Below are 20,622 nucleotides of genomic sequence, written 5' to 3'. Positions count from 1 at the left end.
TATTGAATCATGAAGTGCTTGCCAGCCTTACCAGTGTGGCCGTAGAGGACAGTGTCATTGGGTTAAATAACACCCAACACACAAAGAAAACTAAAAACAATTTAAAAAATGAGAGTCATCAAGCTGGAAGAGTGCATTTTACTCGAGATTTGAGCTAATTCACTTTTATGTGTGTACATTCGGCTTCAAGAAAACATCATAGATATTACATCTAAATCATAAATACCACTAGATAGATACATCACAGAAAAATATCATACATACTGTTGACCTGCAACTGTTCAGAGATTTTGAGGTTTATTTGAAGGTTATTCAGATAACAAGCAAATGTTTAACTACAGTGATATGTGGTAGATCAATTAAAAGCAGATTCAAAAAAAATATTTTTTCAATGCATCAGAAGTACACTTAGGTTGTTATAGGACATTTAATATTACTTTAAGACGTCTAATACTTGTTGACTGACTGTAAGTACCATTTTTGAAAATCGGGTTTTATGATTTTATGAACATGAAATTCCCTAATTTTTCTCTAAACTATTTTGAAGATCTTAATCAAACAAATTATTTAGTGAATTGAAGTGTTTTTATAAGGTTATATTGGTTACGGAGAAAATTCAAAACATTGTAAACAGTTTTTGTTTACTTAAAACTCCTATGTTATTATTACGGAGAGAACATAAACTGTTGTAGTTTACTTATTTATGATTTTATTTAAATGAAACACGGCAAATTTATTTATTTTAAACTTAGCTATAAATATATTAATAAAAACTCACTTTATTACTCTCCCTGTAGCAGCAACCCTAGGTACTTGTGAAACCTAATGTTATTGAAATTGATTTAATTGAAAATCATATCAGGGAAATGTAAACTCACTTAATCTGCAGGTTTGCTGTGGTGGGGGTATTTTGCCTATTCCATGAAATGCAGAGACGGTAGTGCAACCTTTGATTGCAAGGAAAGTGAATAGGTTGCTGCAGATCTCTGGAGGGAGTTGAAAACACAAAACACTGAAAGATTTTTAAAAAATTTTAGTTTTAAACGGCCACCATTTTGAAAAGACTTGATCAAACTCGACCATTGACAACCTAGGCCGAGATAATGTATTCAAGCACTTGTGTGCAAAATTTCATAAAAATTGGTTCAGGCATTCGGTCATTATAGCCAATTCATGGCAACCCAGCATCCTCTTACGGCCGCCATCTTAACGACGTCATTACAGACGACCGAGGTCCTTAAAAATTGGGGTCTGGGTGGTTTTAGGTTCAGAAACTTGTATACCACCTACTTGTATACCAGAAAATAAATAACCACCTAAAATTGCAGCCTCCCCGCCAGAACTGAAATATTCTGCCACTATATGCAACTATACAACCCCACTATTGATAATGATACTGTATCATGGATGTTAGCCCATACAAATACAATATGTATCTGGAAAATATTATGTTTTAGAGAACTTTGAATTCTATAGGGAAGTAGTTATTACCATAAGTGGCACGCTACCTTATCACGAGGGGGGAGGGGCGATCTTACAGATGTATTTTGATCAAATTTGGCAAATTATTTATTTCACTCTATACTTACGGGTTTCATTTTGTAAAAATAAACACTTGTACTTTCCCCGTAGTTGCAAACCTAGGTACAGTAGAACCTCTTTACTCTGAACTAATTGGGACCAGGGGTAATTCGGACTACCTATTGAATAGTTTGGATTACAGAATATATTGTTGTTTTTACATGACAAAAGCTAAAACGTGGCTAAAATGGATCGTAATTGCTACAGGAAAAGTGAAAAATTCTTTGTAAAGTTAAATACAGACGTTATTTTATACAGTAGTAAACATAGTGAATAAATAATAAAGAGCACTGTACATTACAATTTAAACAATTACTATGCGTATATCAATAAATACAGTAAACAATATAGAACTACTGTACTGCGTATAGAGTACAGCAATGAGGCGTTCGGATTAAGGGGACGTTTGGATTACAAGGGTTTGGATTAAAGAAGTTCTACTGTACTTGTTAAAGCTAACGAAATTTTAAAGGGGAATAAATATGTCTTGTTTATGGAAATATTTTATGCTAACATCAGACAAATTGAAATTTGCTTAGTCTGCAGGATTGCTGAAGCAGGAGTATTTGTTCCTTAGGTCGAGATAATAAGAACATCATAATATGGTCCGATGGTCTAAAATACCTGGCTTCTGTGGCTACATAGTTTTGCCATTAATATGAATCTGCTACTTACTGTCTCAACTGTACTTATTTGAATGTAAAAATTATCATATGATCAGCTGACAGTTTTGGACTGTTTGTTAATGATATTTGATTTTATTGTAGTTCTTTCTTAATACAAAAGTGTTTCAATGTTATAATCTCTACTTTTATAACTTATTTTGTGTTAGTTTATTTAGATAAGGCACAAGCCTTTGTCTATCTATTTGATTTTCACAAATGTATCCATAACATAGTTTTGGACCGCCATTGTCTTCAAACTTAGTTCATTACGTTAGTGTTGACATAAGACTAAATCCATCCACAAAGTATAATTTTTCTTATCTCTACCAATTCAAAATGGCAGCAATTTTATATTTTGAAACCGACTAAATGGTTTTTCATGTCATTTGGCATTATTCACGTTTTTTTTTTAAAAACAGCATCAGGTCCCCCTAGGGATCAAATGTTTGATTTGAAGACAAACAAACCCTCCAGTACATTTGTTTGGATTTGTGTAATTGTTGAAAAAGAATGGAAGTCCTTTCATGAAAACTTAAATCATGATTCATGATTACGTGATTGAAATGTTGATTTAGTATTAGGTCATAAATCACTGTCTGCCATATTCTGACAGTTTTAATGGTAAGGGTTTTATTTAGGTACAGGGGAACTGTAGGTTACAACACACTGCTCAAGAGCTGCCATTACTGGCTCAGAGAGCTTCATGTCAACATGGTGCTGTGTTCCCTAGTCTGGCTGTGCATCTTTATAGTAAAACCAATTCTTGGGTAAGTCTGATCAACTATGTTTTTGTAAATGAGTACTTAATTGTTCGATCTTAGTACAAAGCAAAACTATAGGTTTTGGTAAAATTATTTAATCAGGAAAATTATTGTACATTTAAATTCTCCATTTCCTAAACATATTTAAGCTAAAATCACTTTATAAAATTTTTAGGATTACACAACATCCTTTCCTATGATTAAATAATTAATCAATAATTAATTAGTCAATAATTAAAAATTAATCCTAGACATAACTGTTCTAAAAACTAAAAAAATGGGTAATTTTACACAACATTTTCAAGATATGTTAATCTATACCTATAAAATCTTAAACCAAAATTGTCTGATGGATGACAACTTTTCACAAAGTTCCCCACATAGCCTACCTTAGCTGCCTATACGAAAATTCAAATTTTAAAAGTTATTTTCTTAAATTATTATTTATGAGATAAAAAGCATACCTAAATGTTTCACACTAAATTCCCTGGCATCAAACCACAAGCTTTACACAAAAAACTGGATTTTTGAAGTACACAGCACAACATATTTTCTACATTGATATTGTTTGGCCTTGAACTTAAGACTTGTAAAGTGATACAACAATTTCTTATCTCATGTCAACAATTTATAACAAGTTTGAGGTTAACTTTCCAAATTTAAAGGTTTACATAATTAATGTAAAAAAATATGATGAGGACTATGCAAAACCAAATTATACATTTATATACATAATTTACCTCCAGGATTGATCTATTGACATAAAATGAGGTTACTAACCTGTTGTCAATCAGTCTTCTATTGTCTTGGATGACTATAGTTTTGGGCTTAAAACCCCATTTTCAAATCTTATCTTCAGTCGTCAAATGTCAAACATATTCTCTTGCATAAGCCGTCAAAATTACTTCACACAAGTCTGGTTTTGTCCTTGGCCGGCCTCACGCGCATGTACATGATTTGTAATTATACATGTTTTCGTGTGTGTTTATGTGAAGTAATTTTAACGACGGCTTATGCAAATGTTCAAAGTCGAAGTTCATAAAAACCATCCAGTACAGCTGCATAAAATGTATACAACTTATTACTTAAATTACGTTTAAAGCACTCAGGCCTACCATTTCAAAATCCAATGACTCTTTGATTGTAAAAATCGGTTGAGAGAAAAAAAGTTATGACAACATTTAAAAGGTAATCAAAATTTCAAAATGGCAGCCATTTTATACTTACCTTCCTTTCTACTCTTAAAACTTAAAGTGATTGCACCTTTGTTGTTAAAGATGTCTTCGGAATTGCAATCTGTAGTTGTTATAATTGAATCTAGTAACTCTTCATATAAAATATGATATGATTTAAATTTTGTTAAATGTCCGCTTTTTTAAGGATGAATTTATAACAATTACCCAAGCTAAATCAAAATGAAAAAGGATATCAGTCCCGGGTCTAGGTCTTACCGTGCCACCTATGGTAATAGCTACTTTCCTATAAGGAAATTCACTAATAAACAACAAAGATAGGCTTTGCCTATGCTATATTGCCCTGTCAATTTATTATCTGTATCAGTGCCTTATCAATGTATAGTAGGTACCATCAGGGGACGAACCTGAGCCTTGCCCTAGTGCAATTGATTAATTGGGTGTAATAATTAAACAAAATGCAGAGTATTCAAAAAATGTGGGGACATAATTTATTCGACACACATATATACTATATACAGTATAAATATACTAGCAGTTAATCACCGCCTCTTTAATATACCTAAAGGTCGCCCAGTTAATACTCGTTTAGTCACCAATTCATATACTGAATCTGGGTGGTAATTGACTGTTATGTTGTTGTTGGGTTTTACTAAAAGATACACTAGGGCCCTAAATGACTTATTGCATTTATTGTCCGTATAGTAACAGTTATTAAGGATTAAATCCTTTAATTGTTTCATAAGCTAATTAAAAATATGGGACTAGGCCTACTGAAGCCAAACTAAGGGAGAACTTCTTAATTTGAAAAATTAATGGCCTTAAAAATTTATAAATAAAACACAAAACACAGCAAGGACATAAAATAGAACGACACTTTATCATAATGGTAACTGATCCCTTGTAACTGGGTCACTTTGGAAGTCTACTGCTGTCGCTGGGTCCTATCCGTTAAAAACTATCAGCACTAGCTATAAAATAGTTGTTGGTTAAATTTTGGACTACAGACAGATGTAAAATAGCCTAATTTGTTAAATAATGTTGTGTTGTTTTAGTTCAGCTGAGGAGAAGACAATAGTAATAAACACAAGTGCTGGGCCCATTGAGGGACTGCAAATCTTGTCTAATTGGTCAAAACAGATAATTTATTCCTTTAAAGGAATTCCATATGCAAGTCCACCATTGGGAGATTTGCGATTCAAGGTAATTTAAGCTATTTACTTACACTTAGATAATGGATTGATCTTTAGGTTAGATTGAATTGTATAATTTTTCAAGGGTTCAATTAGAATATTCAATCTAATCTTAGATTAAACCAAAGATTTATTATGTTATCGTTGGTTTGAATAATGGCTAACATTTGATAGTTTTCCTCATAGATCCAGAAAATTCCAACCATTTAAATATGTTTGTTTCTGTACTCATGACACCATATCCTGTAGGACAGCAATTCATGTAACTTTCGTAAGATGAAAAAAAATCTAGACCAGAATTCAAACTATCCTCTCAAAGAAAATGCCAACAGGATGGAAACACTTAAAAGTAATAAAATATTAATTAAAACATTTAAGCTGTCACTATGGCCAGATTGTAATTTTAATTCTTGTTTAACATTGAGTTAATGTTATTACCCCCTTTCACGATATAGTTAGTTTTGTTGACGTTGACATTAGTTACAGTTTGTATCACATTTCCTTTTAAGTAATTGGAACATATAATTGTGTACGTATGTCAAAAACGCCATCAAAAGGACTGATGATTCAAAAATATGTCCTGTATGCTAAATCTTGTAAATATTCCTATTTTTGAACAATAAATTAAAGTGGTATTAAGTTACCTACATGTTTGATTTTAAATAATTTTCTAGGACCCAATCCCACCTAAAAAATGGACTCAAGTCAGGGACGGCAAAGTGCATCGAGCGATTTGCCCCCAGATCTCAACTATTCCTGGAAGTGATACAATGTTAATGGATGAGGACTGTTTATTCTTGAATGTATACTCTCCGCAGGTCAGTGAAAATTGAATGAAATGTTACCGGTAACTGTGCAAATTTTACAAAAAAAAAAACATATTAGGAACTCACATATAAGAAACTTGTTATACGAGATGTCCAGTTCAGCCAACATATAATTGATAAGAATAACCATAATTCGGAATAATAGAAGACTGTCTCGAAGTACTTCACATAAGTGACAAAGGCAGAAAATTGGACACGTTGGAAGAGTATGAAATTTACAGAAAAACTCACAAGAATACTGATACAAGTGAAGTTTTTTCTTAAAAACACAATTTCAGCTCTATCTCAAATTTAATTTTCTTTTCGCATTCCCATCAAAGAAACAGCCGTCCACTGCAATTGTTATAACACCGATAATCCTGGATAAGGAAAAACAGTCAGGCTTTTCAATTTGAGGTCCCCAGAGGCCAAAAACACCATCCGTTCAAATATATATATGTCCGTTAGTGTGATAACTTGAGCAAAAATCATCCGATTTTGATGAAATTTGGTACAAACGTGTAAACCTACGTTTATTTAAACAATTTCGTGAACCAGCATAATCGGACTATGGGAACGGTGGTTTATGGGGGGTTTTATGGGGTAAAAAATAGATTTTTTTCCATTTTGACGCTAAAAACACAAAATTTCATAATTTCTCTCTAAACCATTTTGTAGAGCTTAAAAAAAGGCATAATTTTGTATATTGAAGCGATGTTGTATGCCCAACAGTTACAAAGATAATAAAAAAATTTTAAATTTAAAATTCCCATGTTATTCTTATGGAGAATAAATAAACTGTTGTAGTTTGCTTGTGTATGGATATATTTTAATCAAATTTGGGAATTTTGTTTCTTTCATAATAACCTATCAATATATATATATATATACATATATATATATATATATATATATATATAATTAATTAAAAAACACACTCACACACAGCTCAATATCTTCCCCATAGCATCAAACCTAAGTTGTCACTAAAATGAATGTTATTTAAATAGGAAATGAATCTGACATTTTTTAGGGAATATTTTAGTAGAAATCCAGTTGTGTAAATGGAAATTCGCTTAGGTATGCTGCGGGCGGGGTATTTATTTTGTTATATCTACATGCTGTGTTTGTGTTTTGTATACTTGAAAACTATGACAAAGAGGATAAAGCCATTTAGTGGAATATACTTCACCAGTACTCAGCTGAAGATGACACAGTAGTGTCGGATCATGTAATGAAACCACTATCCAGAATTTTGAGCTGTACGACTAAGTAATATGTCTTACAATAATCATCATCTCCTCGGTGCTTAACAATGAATTGTTATTGTTTATCCATATCAAACTTCATTTGTGTTGGTATCAAATGATTGACCATCAATAATATAAAAGTAAAGTATTAAAAATTAAAAGTAAAAGGTATTGCATGATTTTTACTGTAACTCACTGTTTAAAGACAGATCTTGCATAACCGCAATAATCACTCAATCGCACACCATAGTGATTAAGTGGATGATTCAGGATTAATAATGTGAACCTTATTCCTCCACCAAAAGTTCATCTGAGACCTGAAAAGCAAACCCCCTGCCTCCTCCTTAGCCCCTTGTATGTCAGCCACTATTCATTATTAACAGTATACATTATATAACATAGCTGCCTTCGCCAGAACGTAAACCTCTGCCAGTAATTGTATGGATTCACGGCGGATTTTTCACTCAAGGGTCTGGCAACTATGATTCTTATGGTCCAGATTTGCTGATAGCTGAAGGAGTGGTTATGGTTACTCTCAACTACAGGCTAGGAGCTTTAGGTGTGTACCTACATCAAAAATATAAAGCATGTGTGGTGTATTGACTTACTGACTTGTATTTTAAGGAAAATCTATGCTGGGGATTTAGGAATTTTATTAAGGGTTAGAGTGTTTAGAGTTCAGCTAGCTTACCTGGGAAAAGCAGTGATGTCCAAAATATACGCTCTGAATCTTTGTTTTACTATACATGCCTAAATCTGTGTGATTGAGAGGGATATTATCTGAAACTGCTAAGCTAGAGTTGATTAAATCAACAGTCTTCCCCATAATTCACTATGCACTTCTACATCGTTTGGTGAATGTCTTACTCTTGATTGTAGAGTTCTTTATGAGGTTGAAAAACCGAGCCCTAAGGTTTGTTTTCAATCTGAGGAAGTTTTATCATATATCTGCCTATTGCAAACAGGCTAAGGTGCTCTCTTTGGAAAAAACAATATATTTACATACTGTTTCGATTGTTATAACAAGACACTGTCTTATAATTTGCCTCCCTATTTGAAAAGGAAACTTGTGCCTCGAACATCATATAGGAAACGCTGTACTAGGCAGGATGGCTTGCTTGAAATGCCGAGCGTGCGGTGTGAGACAGGTAAAAAGGGGTTCTCTTACTTTGGACCCCAGGCATACAATACCCCTCCGAAGAAACATGAAAAGTCTGTCATGTTATTCGTTTAAGGCCAAACTAAAGCTGGTTTAGTTTCACTTGCTGTTTGTACTGTTTGTATTTATTGTATAAAATGTATTGTTTATGACTTTGAGTTGTCTTTAAAACCAGTTTTGAATGAGGACCGCTTTAAATAAAGGATTTATTTATTTATTTGCAAGAACAAAAGCTACTTTGAAAAATTACCTCTAAAATACTCTCTCTAGAATTTGTATACTAGATTGAAATATCAGTATTATGCTTTATATTTATTTTTATGTTTTCCACAAGGCCCAAAATTAATTTTCCCATATAAGCTAGCTATAAACTCCATTTCTAAAACAAACAAAAAGCATATTATTAAAGTGATACAATCAAATTTTATGCAAACTGTTAAGGTCATTTACCAAATAAAAATATAGGCATATGGCACATCAAAATGAAGCTTAGGGTGTGTAGATTTGCCGAAAAGTATTGATATGGACGATTTTCCTAAGGGCTCTGCCCCACAGGCTGATTTCCAAAGGGCTAAGCCTGGCATGCTTCCAATGTATAAATGATTTGATTTAATTTAGTTAATGAAACTGCATGGCCTGTTTTTCTAATGAATATAGCTGATAAGATTTAAACAAATACTAAAAACAGGAGAGTATGGTTTACTTTTTATTTTTAAGCTTTTACCATACAGTTTATAAACATGCCTGTTAAAATAGTAGTTGTGTTTTCAGGGTTCCTCAACATGGGTGTAAATGATGCACCAGGCAATGCAGGGTTGAAGGACCAGAGATTTGCACTACTGTGGGTTCAGTCAGAGATACACAACTTTGGTGGAGACCCACATCAAGTCACAATCTTTGGGGAGAGTGCTGGAGCCGTATCTGTTCACTTACACTACCTTTCCCCGCTCTCTGTCGGTAAGTTATAAACCCTTTGAACTTCAGAGATTCATTGATTTAAGTATAGCCTACTGATTTCGTGTTCTTCCCTCCCCGTAAGAACCCATCAATATTTGTATAAAACGAGTTTTGGCAAAAAATCACAGTATAGACAAGTATAAAGTAGGGAAATGCCTGATTTGAGGTACAACTCACAAAGAAACCCATTCGATCAACTTCCACCATTATTATTTTAGATGGGCCTCTCCTACCGAGCTCTCGCAGACATGTGAACTCATTGGTACACTAGACCTCATGACTCAAGACAGTATTTACACCCTTGATCTATTAGAAAGACAATACATCAGACCTCTCGGCCAATGATCAGTCCAAACAGTCAACCACACTAACAACTGGAGTCCAAGCGTTGTACCTCTAAGTTTATCTTCCCACTAACATCAAATAAACATAAAAGTACTTTGTAGCCGTCTTGTAAGTGAATTTTGGTCTAGGCCTACTCATAATTCATTCTTAAAACTGTTGTAAAATTGTAATTTTAGCATGTAAAATTGTAATTTTAGCATGTAAAATTGTGATTTTAGCACGTACGTAGTGTGAATGCTTTGCAACTGTGAAGAACACTATTATAGATATCCCTGGTGCTTCCACTGCTATTCATCAGTAATGTTCATCCTTTCACTATGTTCTCTGCTTGATACTTCCATACATAAAAATGAGATACTTGCAAAAAAAAAGGGAAAAAAGAGTTTTTCATTTTGCATGTTGCTTCCAATTATTATCAATACGTTAGTTTATATACCCTAGCCAGACATCATAAAATCCTCTTCTCTTGTCCTATACAGGATTGTTCCACAGAATCATAGGAGACAGTGGGTCGCCTTTAGCTTACAGAGTGAGAGAAGATAACAGACAGTTTGCAGTGGAGCTGGCAAAGCGGCTAAACTGTCCTCACGAGAATTTGTCTGAGGTTCTCATCTGCCTGAGAACTGCTCAGTATGAGGACATAGTCAGAGCACAGAACCTAATTGAGGCTCCTCAGGTACAAAATAAATGAATAAATAATTACATAGGAAGTGTATTATTTCACAAAATCAGGAAGTAGGTGTAGTAGGAAGTAGGAGCATGATGGTTTACATGTTAAAATTATCACTATAATTAATTGCATTAAAAAGAAAGAAAACTGTTAAAATAGGCGACTGTTCATTTATTCACTTTTAAGACAACAATTTTAAGACATGTTGACAGCATTTTAAACTTATTTTAAACGGTTATATTTAACTACACCTATCCTAACATTTATCGGGCTCCATCTGAATTTACCAAGCATTTTTTGTGCAAATGCCTTTCTTGTTTACAAAGGGACCAGTACATACCACAATGTTTACACACCACACTGGCATTTGGATGGACTTTCAACCTTTCAGCTAGCGCTTCCGCTGCATAGTGGGGTATGACAGGGGGAAGTGTTTTCTTCGTTCCCAACTACGCAACAGCCAGTCATTCCAGCCCATAGGGCAGTACGGAAAACTCAGCACAGCCGTGAAATAAACTATTGACTTTTGTTTGACTTTAATGCGTTCTGAAATAATTTTATACTTAATCAAAGTATTTCAAAAGGCTGGATTGCCGTTCCCAGAATTATTTGCTAAACATTTTTTTTTTAGATTCAAACCTCCCTTTTTTTATTTTTGAACCCCCAAAATTTTTCTACCCTTAGTTTGTGAATGCACAATGTTAATATGGGCTATAAATACAGTTATAAAAAGCCCTCATAACTTTGGAATGGATCAAGATTTATTTTAACGGTTTCTGGCATTGTGATAACGGTATAAATCTAGTTCGAAATAATGGGTCACAACCCCACCTTTACATTGAAAAAAATATCTTGCATCCAATATGGCGAATCCAAGATGGCAACCGGAAATGACCACCTTGTCAAATTGAAGTATTTACTACCCAACAATGTTTGGAAGTGGTCTGGGATTGATATTTGAAAAAATGTAGGAAAAAGTTGGGGGGGGGACAATTACAATTCACCCTGTATAATAACTACAACTGTTATAGCTTAGAAATTGTGTATTTTATGCATACTGGTAAATAATGTTTCAAATGATTATTTTCTCATTATTGTTCACTAATTGTTCATTTTTTATTCCACAGGATTATAAGACAGGGCTAACTATTTTTACTCCTACCATTGATAAAAACACCAGTCGAATGCCTTTTCTGCCTGAATTTCCTTACAAGTTGATAAAACAGAAAAAGGACTTTTTTTTACCAACCCTTTTGGGAATAAATGATGGAGAAGGGATCATAAGGCTCTTTGGTAGGTTGTATGTTAGGCAGATTTATTATTCTTCTGAATAAAAGAAGCATGATTAAAATTAAGTAAAAAAAATTTTAATACACTTCAGATTTCTGGTCTAATGCAGCTTTTTCCCTAGGGAATAACAAGAATTTTCAGTCCCTTGGGAGTTAAAGTCAGCTCTTGTTAACTCAGTTTAAAACTAGTTTAGTTGTAAAACTAAGAAATCCCACGTATCAAAATTATATATCGAAGTTAATATATACTTAGAATTGCTATCCTTACTTAGCTTATACAGAATTACTTAATGAATGTAAATCAAAGTTTGGTAAGTAGAAACTTGAAGAGGACACCCGTAAACTAACTTATTAAGCTATTTATTCACAATTAACTAACAACTGAACTTTGTTAGCAGATAATTTTTAATAAAATTTCTTTCCTTGCAATTTTTTTAGAAAAAGAAGAAACCATCAGGAATATTACCAATGATTTAGAATATGTATATGCCTTGCAAGTTCCAGGATCAAACATATGTCCATCAAAACTAAAAGCAGAAAAACTCAAACATTTTTATTTTAAAGATGCATCGCCATCAGAATTACATGCTCGAGGATACGTTGATGTAAGTAATGAAAAGATGAACTATAATTGAATTAATATTAACTGAACACAATATGATTAAACTTTGAATCATTTATTAGACTTTTGGTCTTAGAATACAACCATTAACTTTCAGAAACATACATCCCATCTACTGTAAATACTATATAGATACATTTACTGTAGCCAATTCTTTATTGAAACATGGTTAAATGAGGCACTCACTGAGTCTTCTATGGTCTAAAATTCTATTTCCACGCTAAGTTTCTATTCCTGTGTTGTTTTATGTCACATAACAGTTGCTATGGTTTACAATTAATTAGTTTTTTTTTCAGTTTGGCTTGGTTAAAAAGATGGCAAATCAGTAATATGTGAATTTCACACGAGGCCACCGGTGGCCCCAACTGGTTGGCTGCCTCAGCTTAAACACTGTTTTAAATGGGGGCCTCCAGATGTGGCTACTACAGTTGGTTGTCAGGACACAATAGCCGAGCAGTGTCTCCTTGGGCAACCGCAGTGACAGTAATTTGTCTCAGGGCATTGAATTAAATGACTGGCTTTAAGCATGTGAGTCGCAATGGAGGCCTAACTCTCAGAAGCGCGGGCATCATCTGTTATGGGGTAAACATGAGTCAGTTCACACACGGAGATAAACACACTTGTGCTGGTTGTGGAGTGGTTTCCTATTGAATTTTTTAGTTGTTTTATTAGAAAAAATCACCAAGTAGAAGAAAAATAAGGAGAAAGTTGCCTTAAAAAAGAAAGAAGAACAGAATCAAACAAAATATCAGAAGACAAATTAATACTAAGGATCTAATGTGCGAGATTGAAAAGTATTTGAATAGTAACGTGAGGAGATGTTCATTGCTCGTCAGCATTTGATCAAATAGTCCTACGGTGGCTCTTGGTGGAGTGGCTTGTCAGTTGCCTGTACCATCAACTGCAATTGTCCAGCCGGTAGCTGGTGGCGGCCACTAGTGGCACTAGTGACTTCTAGTGGCCTTGTGTGAAAGGGCCCTTACATCAGCTCTTTTAGTGGCTGGATCTATGGAATCTAGTAGTGGGTGTGCATGGACAGCACATCCACTCTGGGAAGAAGGAGTTTGTTTCATTTGTTAATTTAGATTGGTTGATTAATTAGTAATCGATTGATTGGTTTTTTATTTTTTTGTGATTTTAGTGATTTTTTAGCGATTTTTCTTGATATAATGGCTGTAATTCCACTTTCAGTTGTAATATGAGCTTATTTCCTTGATACTAGGCCTTTAATGGGTAATTTTATTATATTCTACAGTCTAATTCATCATTAAGTGATTATGAAATTGGTTAAAATGACTAGAAAGTCAAGATTAGGCTATGAGTCTTACGTTTTGAATCGTTTTACTTGCCGATTTGCAACCACTGGTAATACTTGAATTTACGATAAAATGTTCATTTAAATTACTTAGACTTCACTACATACCATGTAATAGGTGCTTAAGCAGTGAAATATACAAAAATAAAGTCATAATTTACTTTTATAGAGAAATAAATAAAGGAATAAGCCTGTACTGTTTTTGAACTGTCTTTGTCATAATAGATTTTTTCCATTTTCTGGCTAAACTATACAGTTATAAGCTCTCCAAATGTGGTTTTCAAATCATTTACTAGTATAGTTTAACTAATTTGATGTTAAAATCCCTTAAAAAATCATAAATAACACTATAATTTGCAATATTATGACATTTATCGTCTTTTAAACTCGTGGCGAAAACGCCATTTTATTTTCTGAAATATAAAGCTATTGAAAGGATTAAGATTAAATAAACTACATAATTATGTTTATTGCTATATATTCAACAGTAATAGATATATTTTACCCTTTAAAAATGTTTACTTTTTAAGCCTTATCAGTCTAAAGTTGGCTATTTTGCTCCGAGTTGGACTATTTTAAGTCACAGATTGTAGACTTTTAAAGTGTATATTAACGTAATATTTACTGTTTTAGGCTAAAATGAGTCTCAAAGGTACTATATTATCCTTTGTTTAGTTCAAAATTGGTTTAAAACAGTTAGAATCCTAATAAAGATCCTTTAAATTCATATAACAATCGTAGCATTCGTCTAGATGTAGATAGGTCTTTTGTTAGTCTTCCTGTTAATCTATACATTCATCAGAGGCTATAATCTGTATTAAACTAATTATTAAAAGTTTTATTTGAAGTGTACATAGTCTTACATCAACTGTTTGCCAAATCGCTACGGTATTTCTCAAACATCGATAGAATGCGCTGACAAAGGAAATTGCACAAGGTCACCGCGCGCTGCTCTAGATCTATTGTCATACTTTAATATGTATGGCTAATATCATAAACACTTTTTGGCTTAATAGTTTATTAGTAAAGTACAAACACCATACAGTTTACCATATACAGACTCTTGAACCTTAAGTTTTTGTCATGTGAAAATTGAATTTTCTATACGTGTTTTCAGTATAAATGTATGGTTTTAAAGTATTGAACTGTATAAAGATTGTTTATTAACAATATTATGGTGAGAACAAGAATTAGTAAGTAACAAAATCAGTAATAAAGCATTTTAATGTTGTAAAAAGCATAAACCTGAGTAGTTTGAATGCTAATTATACGTATTTTTTGGTCATTTAACCATAAATATAGAGTTAAAATCTGTACTTTTAGATATTTTACTAATAAATCTAGGCTTATATAGCTTGTTTGACCACAAATACAATAGAAAATGATTTATAGCCTTTGGAATACTTCTCACTATACAAGCTATCGTGACTATCGCCTGCCGTTTGCAGAACGCAACGCGTAGTAACTTAAACGCGGGCGGTCGATTACTAAATAACCCTTAAAGACGCATGCATTTAATTAGGTTAGTAAAATGTGGGTAAAAATTAGCTACAATTCAGTGAAAATCCCATCTCTGTATCACTTTTAGTTTTCGAGATATTTGCATTTAAAGTTTTCCACGAGTTATTTTCCCTATAAACCACGTAAATATTATTTTTAACATACAATTTGTATCATCTGACGTTACATTAGAAAGCCTCAACCTAATTTATAGGTTATAAAGCTATTAAATCCCAAGATTCCATGAATCAACAGTCTTTAATCCTTAAACACTGAGTTTCCAACGCTTTTTGACCATTCTGATCGGTGGAAAATCACAAAAAATGCCTTAAAAATCAAACCAATCAATAGATTAATAACCAATCAATCGATTACTAATTAATCAACCAATCTAAATTAACACAAACTCCTTCTTCCCAGAGTGGATGTGCTGTCCATGCACACCCACTACTAGATTAGGGGTTGTTTATTTTTATTATAAAACTGGTTACGTAACATGGACATGGAAATACAACTGGAATATATAATTAACACAGAGTGTCATCAATTTGGTTGCAAGCTTTGGCATTAAAAGCATTTGGTTACATCTCAAAGTAATTTACTTAAGTATCTAAGTAAGAGTTTTTTTAACTGGATTACTAGATATTTTAACTGACCAGTCAAAATAGTGTGAATATATTTTAACATTGCTACTCTTTAATGTGTTTTTTGTATAAGCTGTTTTACAAAAATATGTTTTGAAAAATATATATAGTTATGGGCAAAAAGTGTCTTTTCAACCCTCGCTCATTTCCCCCCCCCCCCTTGGCTTTACCTCGTGAAACTTGATCTCAGGTCGAAAGGAGTCACTTTACGCCATAGTGATGAAAGAAATATCCTATTATTTATTTTCTATCGTAATCTCAATTCATCAAATAATTAGCAAATTATTGGTCAGACATAAAACAAAATATGGTGTGGAAAGTACAAAATACATCAAATGTATTTAAACATCTTTCAAATTTTCTCAAATTGTTAAAAACCATAAATGCCTTTTAATGATGCTTGCCACTGATGTTAGTACTTGATCCAATGAAGTTGAATGTTTTAAAAATAAGAATATCCTAAAACCACAATTTGTGCTTACCTTATTTATTTACAATTTATTTAGCTTAACTTGAAAGTGTAGGTAGGCCATAGAACATGTAAAAAATAAGCTAGCTGCTATCCTCCTTTTTCTACAATTCAAAATCCTGGCCTAGAGCCTTTCTTTGAACAAAAACTGATTTTAAAATAAGTAATTTTAATAACGAATAGTCTACATTTATGTGTATTACAATGATTCTCTTGCACTATTTAATACTTTTTTTATTTACATTACAGTTATACTCTGACGTTCTGTATAGTTATGGGACTGTGGTCAATGCCAGGGAGTACCAAACTCGATCAACAGTGTTCTTGTATTACTTTACGTTTATTGGGCGTTTCAAAAACAAATTTGTTGAATTGATTCAGAGAAAGTATAACATTTCAGGTAAGGACTAAAATTAAATTATTTTACTTTTATTTGTTTTTAACAAAACTAGTGACAAAAAAAGTTATATTTAAATTTATCCAACTAATGTTGATTTACGATTTCTACAAAGATTAACTGCTTTACATTTTTTTTTATTTTAGTTTGTGGAAATGATTTAAATAGGTATTTGAGTTGCTGATACAAACCAATTTAAGATTGAATCACTTTGCTTTTTTGATAGGTAGCCTAGTTAGCAATGCTATAGCCTTTTAGAACTGCGGGAAAAACTTTCTGGGTATGTGAATTAATAATTCTATCTAAAAAAGGTTGACGTTAGATACAGGGTGCGGCAGAAAGAACTCCCCTATTAGGAAAGCTAATAAAAACAAAACCAAGTAAGATATGACATTTTTATTGCTATTAACCAAAAACACACATTATGCCATTTTAAAAAATATAAAATTATAGTGCTTTAAATAAAATGTCGTTTTAATAATCGATAATTTAAAATTATTGTGTTTAAAATAAAATGTCATTTAAATGGCGGCCTCCAGTGTTAACACATTGGTTCAATCGTTCCGCCCTCAAAGTTTAGAAGCCCTCAAGCCTCAAGGAAAGAATAAGGCATGAAGTTGCAGCCATCTCACCCGACATGACCCGAAAGGCAATGGACAACTACCGGGAACGTTTGTAACAAGACCCGGGGTTTGGACCGTTCCCTTTCAAAACGTAATAATATTACAATACTGCAGTAATTTTGTTTTCTTCTTTGTAAATATTTTTAATGTAAAAGTTCATTATGTAAAACTTATAAAGGAATATTTATTTGGATAACTCTGAAAAATATGGCGGTGTTAATTTAGTGTTTTTTCTAAATTTCCATATTTAATTTTTTATTACTGTCTCCTCTACTCTATGGACATCAATAATTAGCAACTGAGGCCCTCAAACATTCTTTTACATCACTTATCACTTAATTTGTATTGTTTATTTAAATATCATTCTATTGTTGATTATTATTTCTAGGAGTTTGCCATGCAGAAGAACTGAATTATTTGTTTATTAATCAAGATAACAGAAAAACTTTGGAAGAGCACTCCGATGAATATATAACTAGGCAGAGAATGGTGAAAATGTGGACTAACTTTGTGAAATATGGGTAAATAAATATAGAGTTCACTATATTTAAAAGATAATTTACTTACATTGTTATATGATGAGCACATATCATCATGTTAAGTGTTTTAAAGAGAAAAACTTAAAAAATTAAGTTTCAATTCCTTCTTTTAAGTGAGTACCGTCTATTTTAAACCCAACATAAGGTTGTTTCAAATAACTGTGAATGAAATGTGATATGTTACTATTGGTAGCTATTTTCACAAAGTATTAATGGGCAATGGATTGCAGACACATAAATTAAATATTTATTACGCCTCCAAACAACCATCTCCACATTTATTTTAACAAAAAATGATATCATCACGTTCAAAACTTTGCTTGCTCATTCCTTAGAAAGCTCCTTAATAAACAAATTCTATCAATCAATATATATCAAGTTAATCTGTCTTCACCAATGCGATAATTACTGAAATAATTAAGTAATTAAGGACTGTGGCGTCATCCAGTAATCCAGCTACTTGGATGCCACGAATTGTGGATATTTATAAGGCATGATCTGTGGATGCTATACCCTCTGGTGTGGATTAAAATCTGCACTAGTGAGTACTACTAGTACTATCCTGATAACTAAACCAATTAGTAAATTACAAGACAAAAATGTGGTTAGGATTGCACTTTAAACAGTAGGTCCCTTTAGTTGCCATTGGCTGTATGGACTATTAATTGACAGTCCTGGTCTAAGGAACAAGTCGGCCATAGTCAGTAACAAGACTACAACATCGCACCACTCATCTCCATTCATACTTGGCTCACCTACATTTGTATGGTCGCCATTTCAGATTAAAGTACTGTATTAAGTATAAATCTCCACCTATGAGTACGAACTATTAAGCTTGGACTACACTACACAGGAAAAGTGATTTCTATTTTATCAAATAGAAGCTGCTGTACTAGACAGGATACGAAATGACAAACCACGCCACAAAACTCAAGTTAAACTTTAAAAGGGCATTTAATATCAACATTTTCTTATCAAGGGATACACCTAAATAAAAAAAGAAACAAAAGGACATGGACAGAAACTTTCTGGTTAGATATAACGAATGTGTAGTAGGTCGGTAATTGTATGCGCACACTCCAAAGAAATTGTCTGTATCGTTTATTTTCCTAAGTAGTATAGGTTAAATATTAAGGTTGTTTGTTTGTGCAGGACACCCACTGTAGGTCCTGACCCTCTGCTACAGAATGTCCATTGGCTGCCTGCCACAGAAGGTAGAACCAACCACCTCCACATTGGTGTCAACTTGAGAATGGCACCTGAAGATCTCCTGGCCCCTCGGCCGGCAATATGGGACAATATCACTTTCAATCATTGCTTGAATAATGTTTTGGGTTAGTTGTAAATGTGCAAAATTTAACATTTGAATAACACCAAATATTCATCCAATCTTGTTGAATGTGTCAATAGATAAAATTTTGTAATTTGTCATTGGTAGAAGGGCATGTGTAATACAGTAATTTCACAATCTTCACTAACACAAGGCCGTGCCCAAGAATGCAGCACTCGCCATAAAATATCAGTAGCAAGAAATTTGTAAACACTAGTGTTGCACAGATGCTCCATATGATTACGTGTAACAGCTGTCTCAGTAGGCCGGACTTCGGCATTGTCACTTTTGTCTCGCCACAGCCTTGTATAAGAGGAGGAGGCTATGGTAATGGCTTGGATATTATTCCTCATTCTGTTTAGTTAAGTAAGCATACTAAGGCCAATGAAAAACAAAAACTACAAAGAATGTAATACGACGCAACACTTTTTTCTATGATTTGCTTTACTAGCTGATCATAAAAAACATTGTCAAACCTGACAAGAATATCATAAGAAGAAGGGTAGAAAGATACCACGTGGTTAGCAGTGCATTATTTGTATTGAGAATAAAAATGAGTGTATAGTAGAACTCCTCATACCCTAGTATAACCGACTCCTTGGGATAGCCAATATTCTATTTGTTTCCTGTCTGATGCGAAAAAGACAAGGGCTTTCGGTTAACCGAAAAGCCGATCAGGCGATCATGGGTGTTGCCGTAATCGCGGTAGACGATCACCACTGTCGCCGTAGGATGTTTTCACACGTTGCCGCATCCGAGAGAGATAATTACTGGTCTCGCCAAGGCCGCTAGTTATGCTCCTCTCAATATCTGACGTTTTGGCCGTTCCGACCATGACCCGGTCCCGTCATGACTGGATATGAAGCTGATCACTACTGTAGTTAAATTGAACCACCAAGAAGAGAGTGCTGCTGTTGATAAAATATACTTGTTGAATTTACTGTCTTTTTAACCAAGCCAAAGTAAAAGTACAACTATAATATCTTTAGGTCAAACCAATTATCAAAGTATCATAAATGAAGAGAAAATAGAATTTTCTCAGTAGCACTAACTGTAAATGATTTATTCAACTCTATTCTATTTGAATGAAAGATTTACATAATGCTAACACCTGCAAGCAATTAATTGTAATTGAATAATTATTATGATATTGTTGAGAAAGCATAAAGGGAAGAAAAGTTACACATTTGTTTTAAGATACAGTTCTTTAATACAGTGTACCTGAGATTATAAAGTTTCTTGGACAGTTTATAAACATAGCGGTTTTGTAAAGTAAACAAATATAAAGAATATATTTTTCAACTTGAATTTTTT

At 33.1% G+C, this 20,622-nt stretch overlaps 1 protein-coding gene across 3 annotated transcripts; it reads left to right on the top strand.

The window, feature by feature from the left end:
• Positions 1-15: 15 nt before the first annotated feature.
• LOC128986090 (esterase B1-like) lies at positions 16-20,555 on the top strand. 3 transcript variants are annotated; one of them, XM_054406215.1, is made up of 12 exons: positions 16-467; positions 2,885-3,013; positions 5,256-5,403; positions 6,068-6,211; positions 7,852-8,008; positions 9,380-9,565; positions 10,390-10,586; positions 11,708-11,873; positions 12,308-12,474; positions 16,669-16,819; positions 17,828-17,960; positions 19,131-20,555. In XM_054406215.1, the coding sequence occupies exons 2-12, from the start codon at positions 2,958-2,960 to the stop codon at positions 19,315-19,317; spliced, it is 1,692 nt and encodes a 563-aa protein (XP_054262190.1). In that variant the 5' UTR covers positions 16-467; positions 2,885-2,957; the 3' UTR covers positions 19,318-20,555. The 3 variants fall into 3 exon arrangements, with proteins under 3 accessions (XP_054262190.1, XP_054262191.1, XP_054262188.1); XM_054406213.1 differs by lacking the exon at positions 16-467 and having other exon boundaries at positions 2,811-3,013; XM_054406216.1 differs by lacking the exons at positions 16-467; positions 17,828-17,960 and having other exon boundaries at positions 2,801-3,013; positions 19,131-19,293.
• Positions 20,556-20,622: the final 67 nt, after the last annotated feature.

Source organism: Macrosteles quadrilineatus, unplaced genomic scaffold (genome assembly GCF_028750875.1).
Source record: "Macrosteles quadrilineatus isolate MER2022 unplaced genomic scaffold, UCM_ALF_1.0 Scaffold_2__2_contigs__length_208266976, whole genome shotgun sequence".
Taxonomy (NCBI): domain Eukaryota; kingdom Metazoa; phylum Arthropoda; class Insecta; order Hemiptera; family Cicadellidae; genus Macrosteles; species Macrosteles quadrilineatus.
The sequence above is the reverse complement of the archived record's forward strand: the minus strand, read 5'-3'. Positions and strand labels throughout refer to the sequence as shown.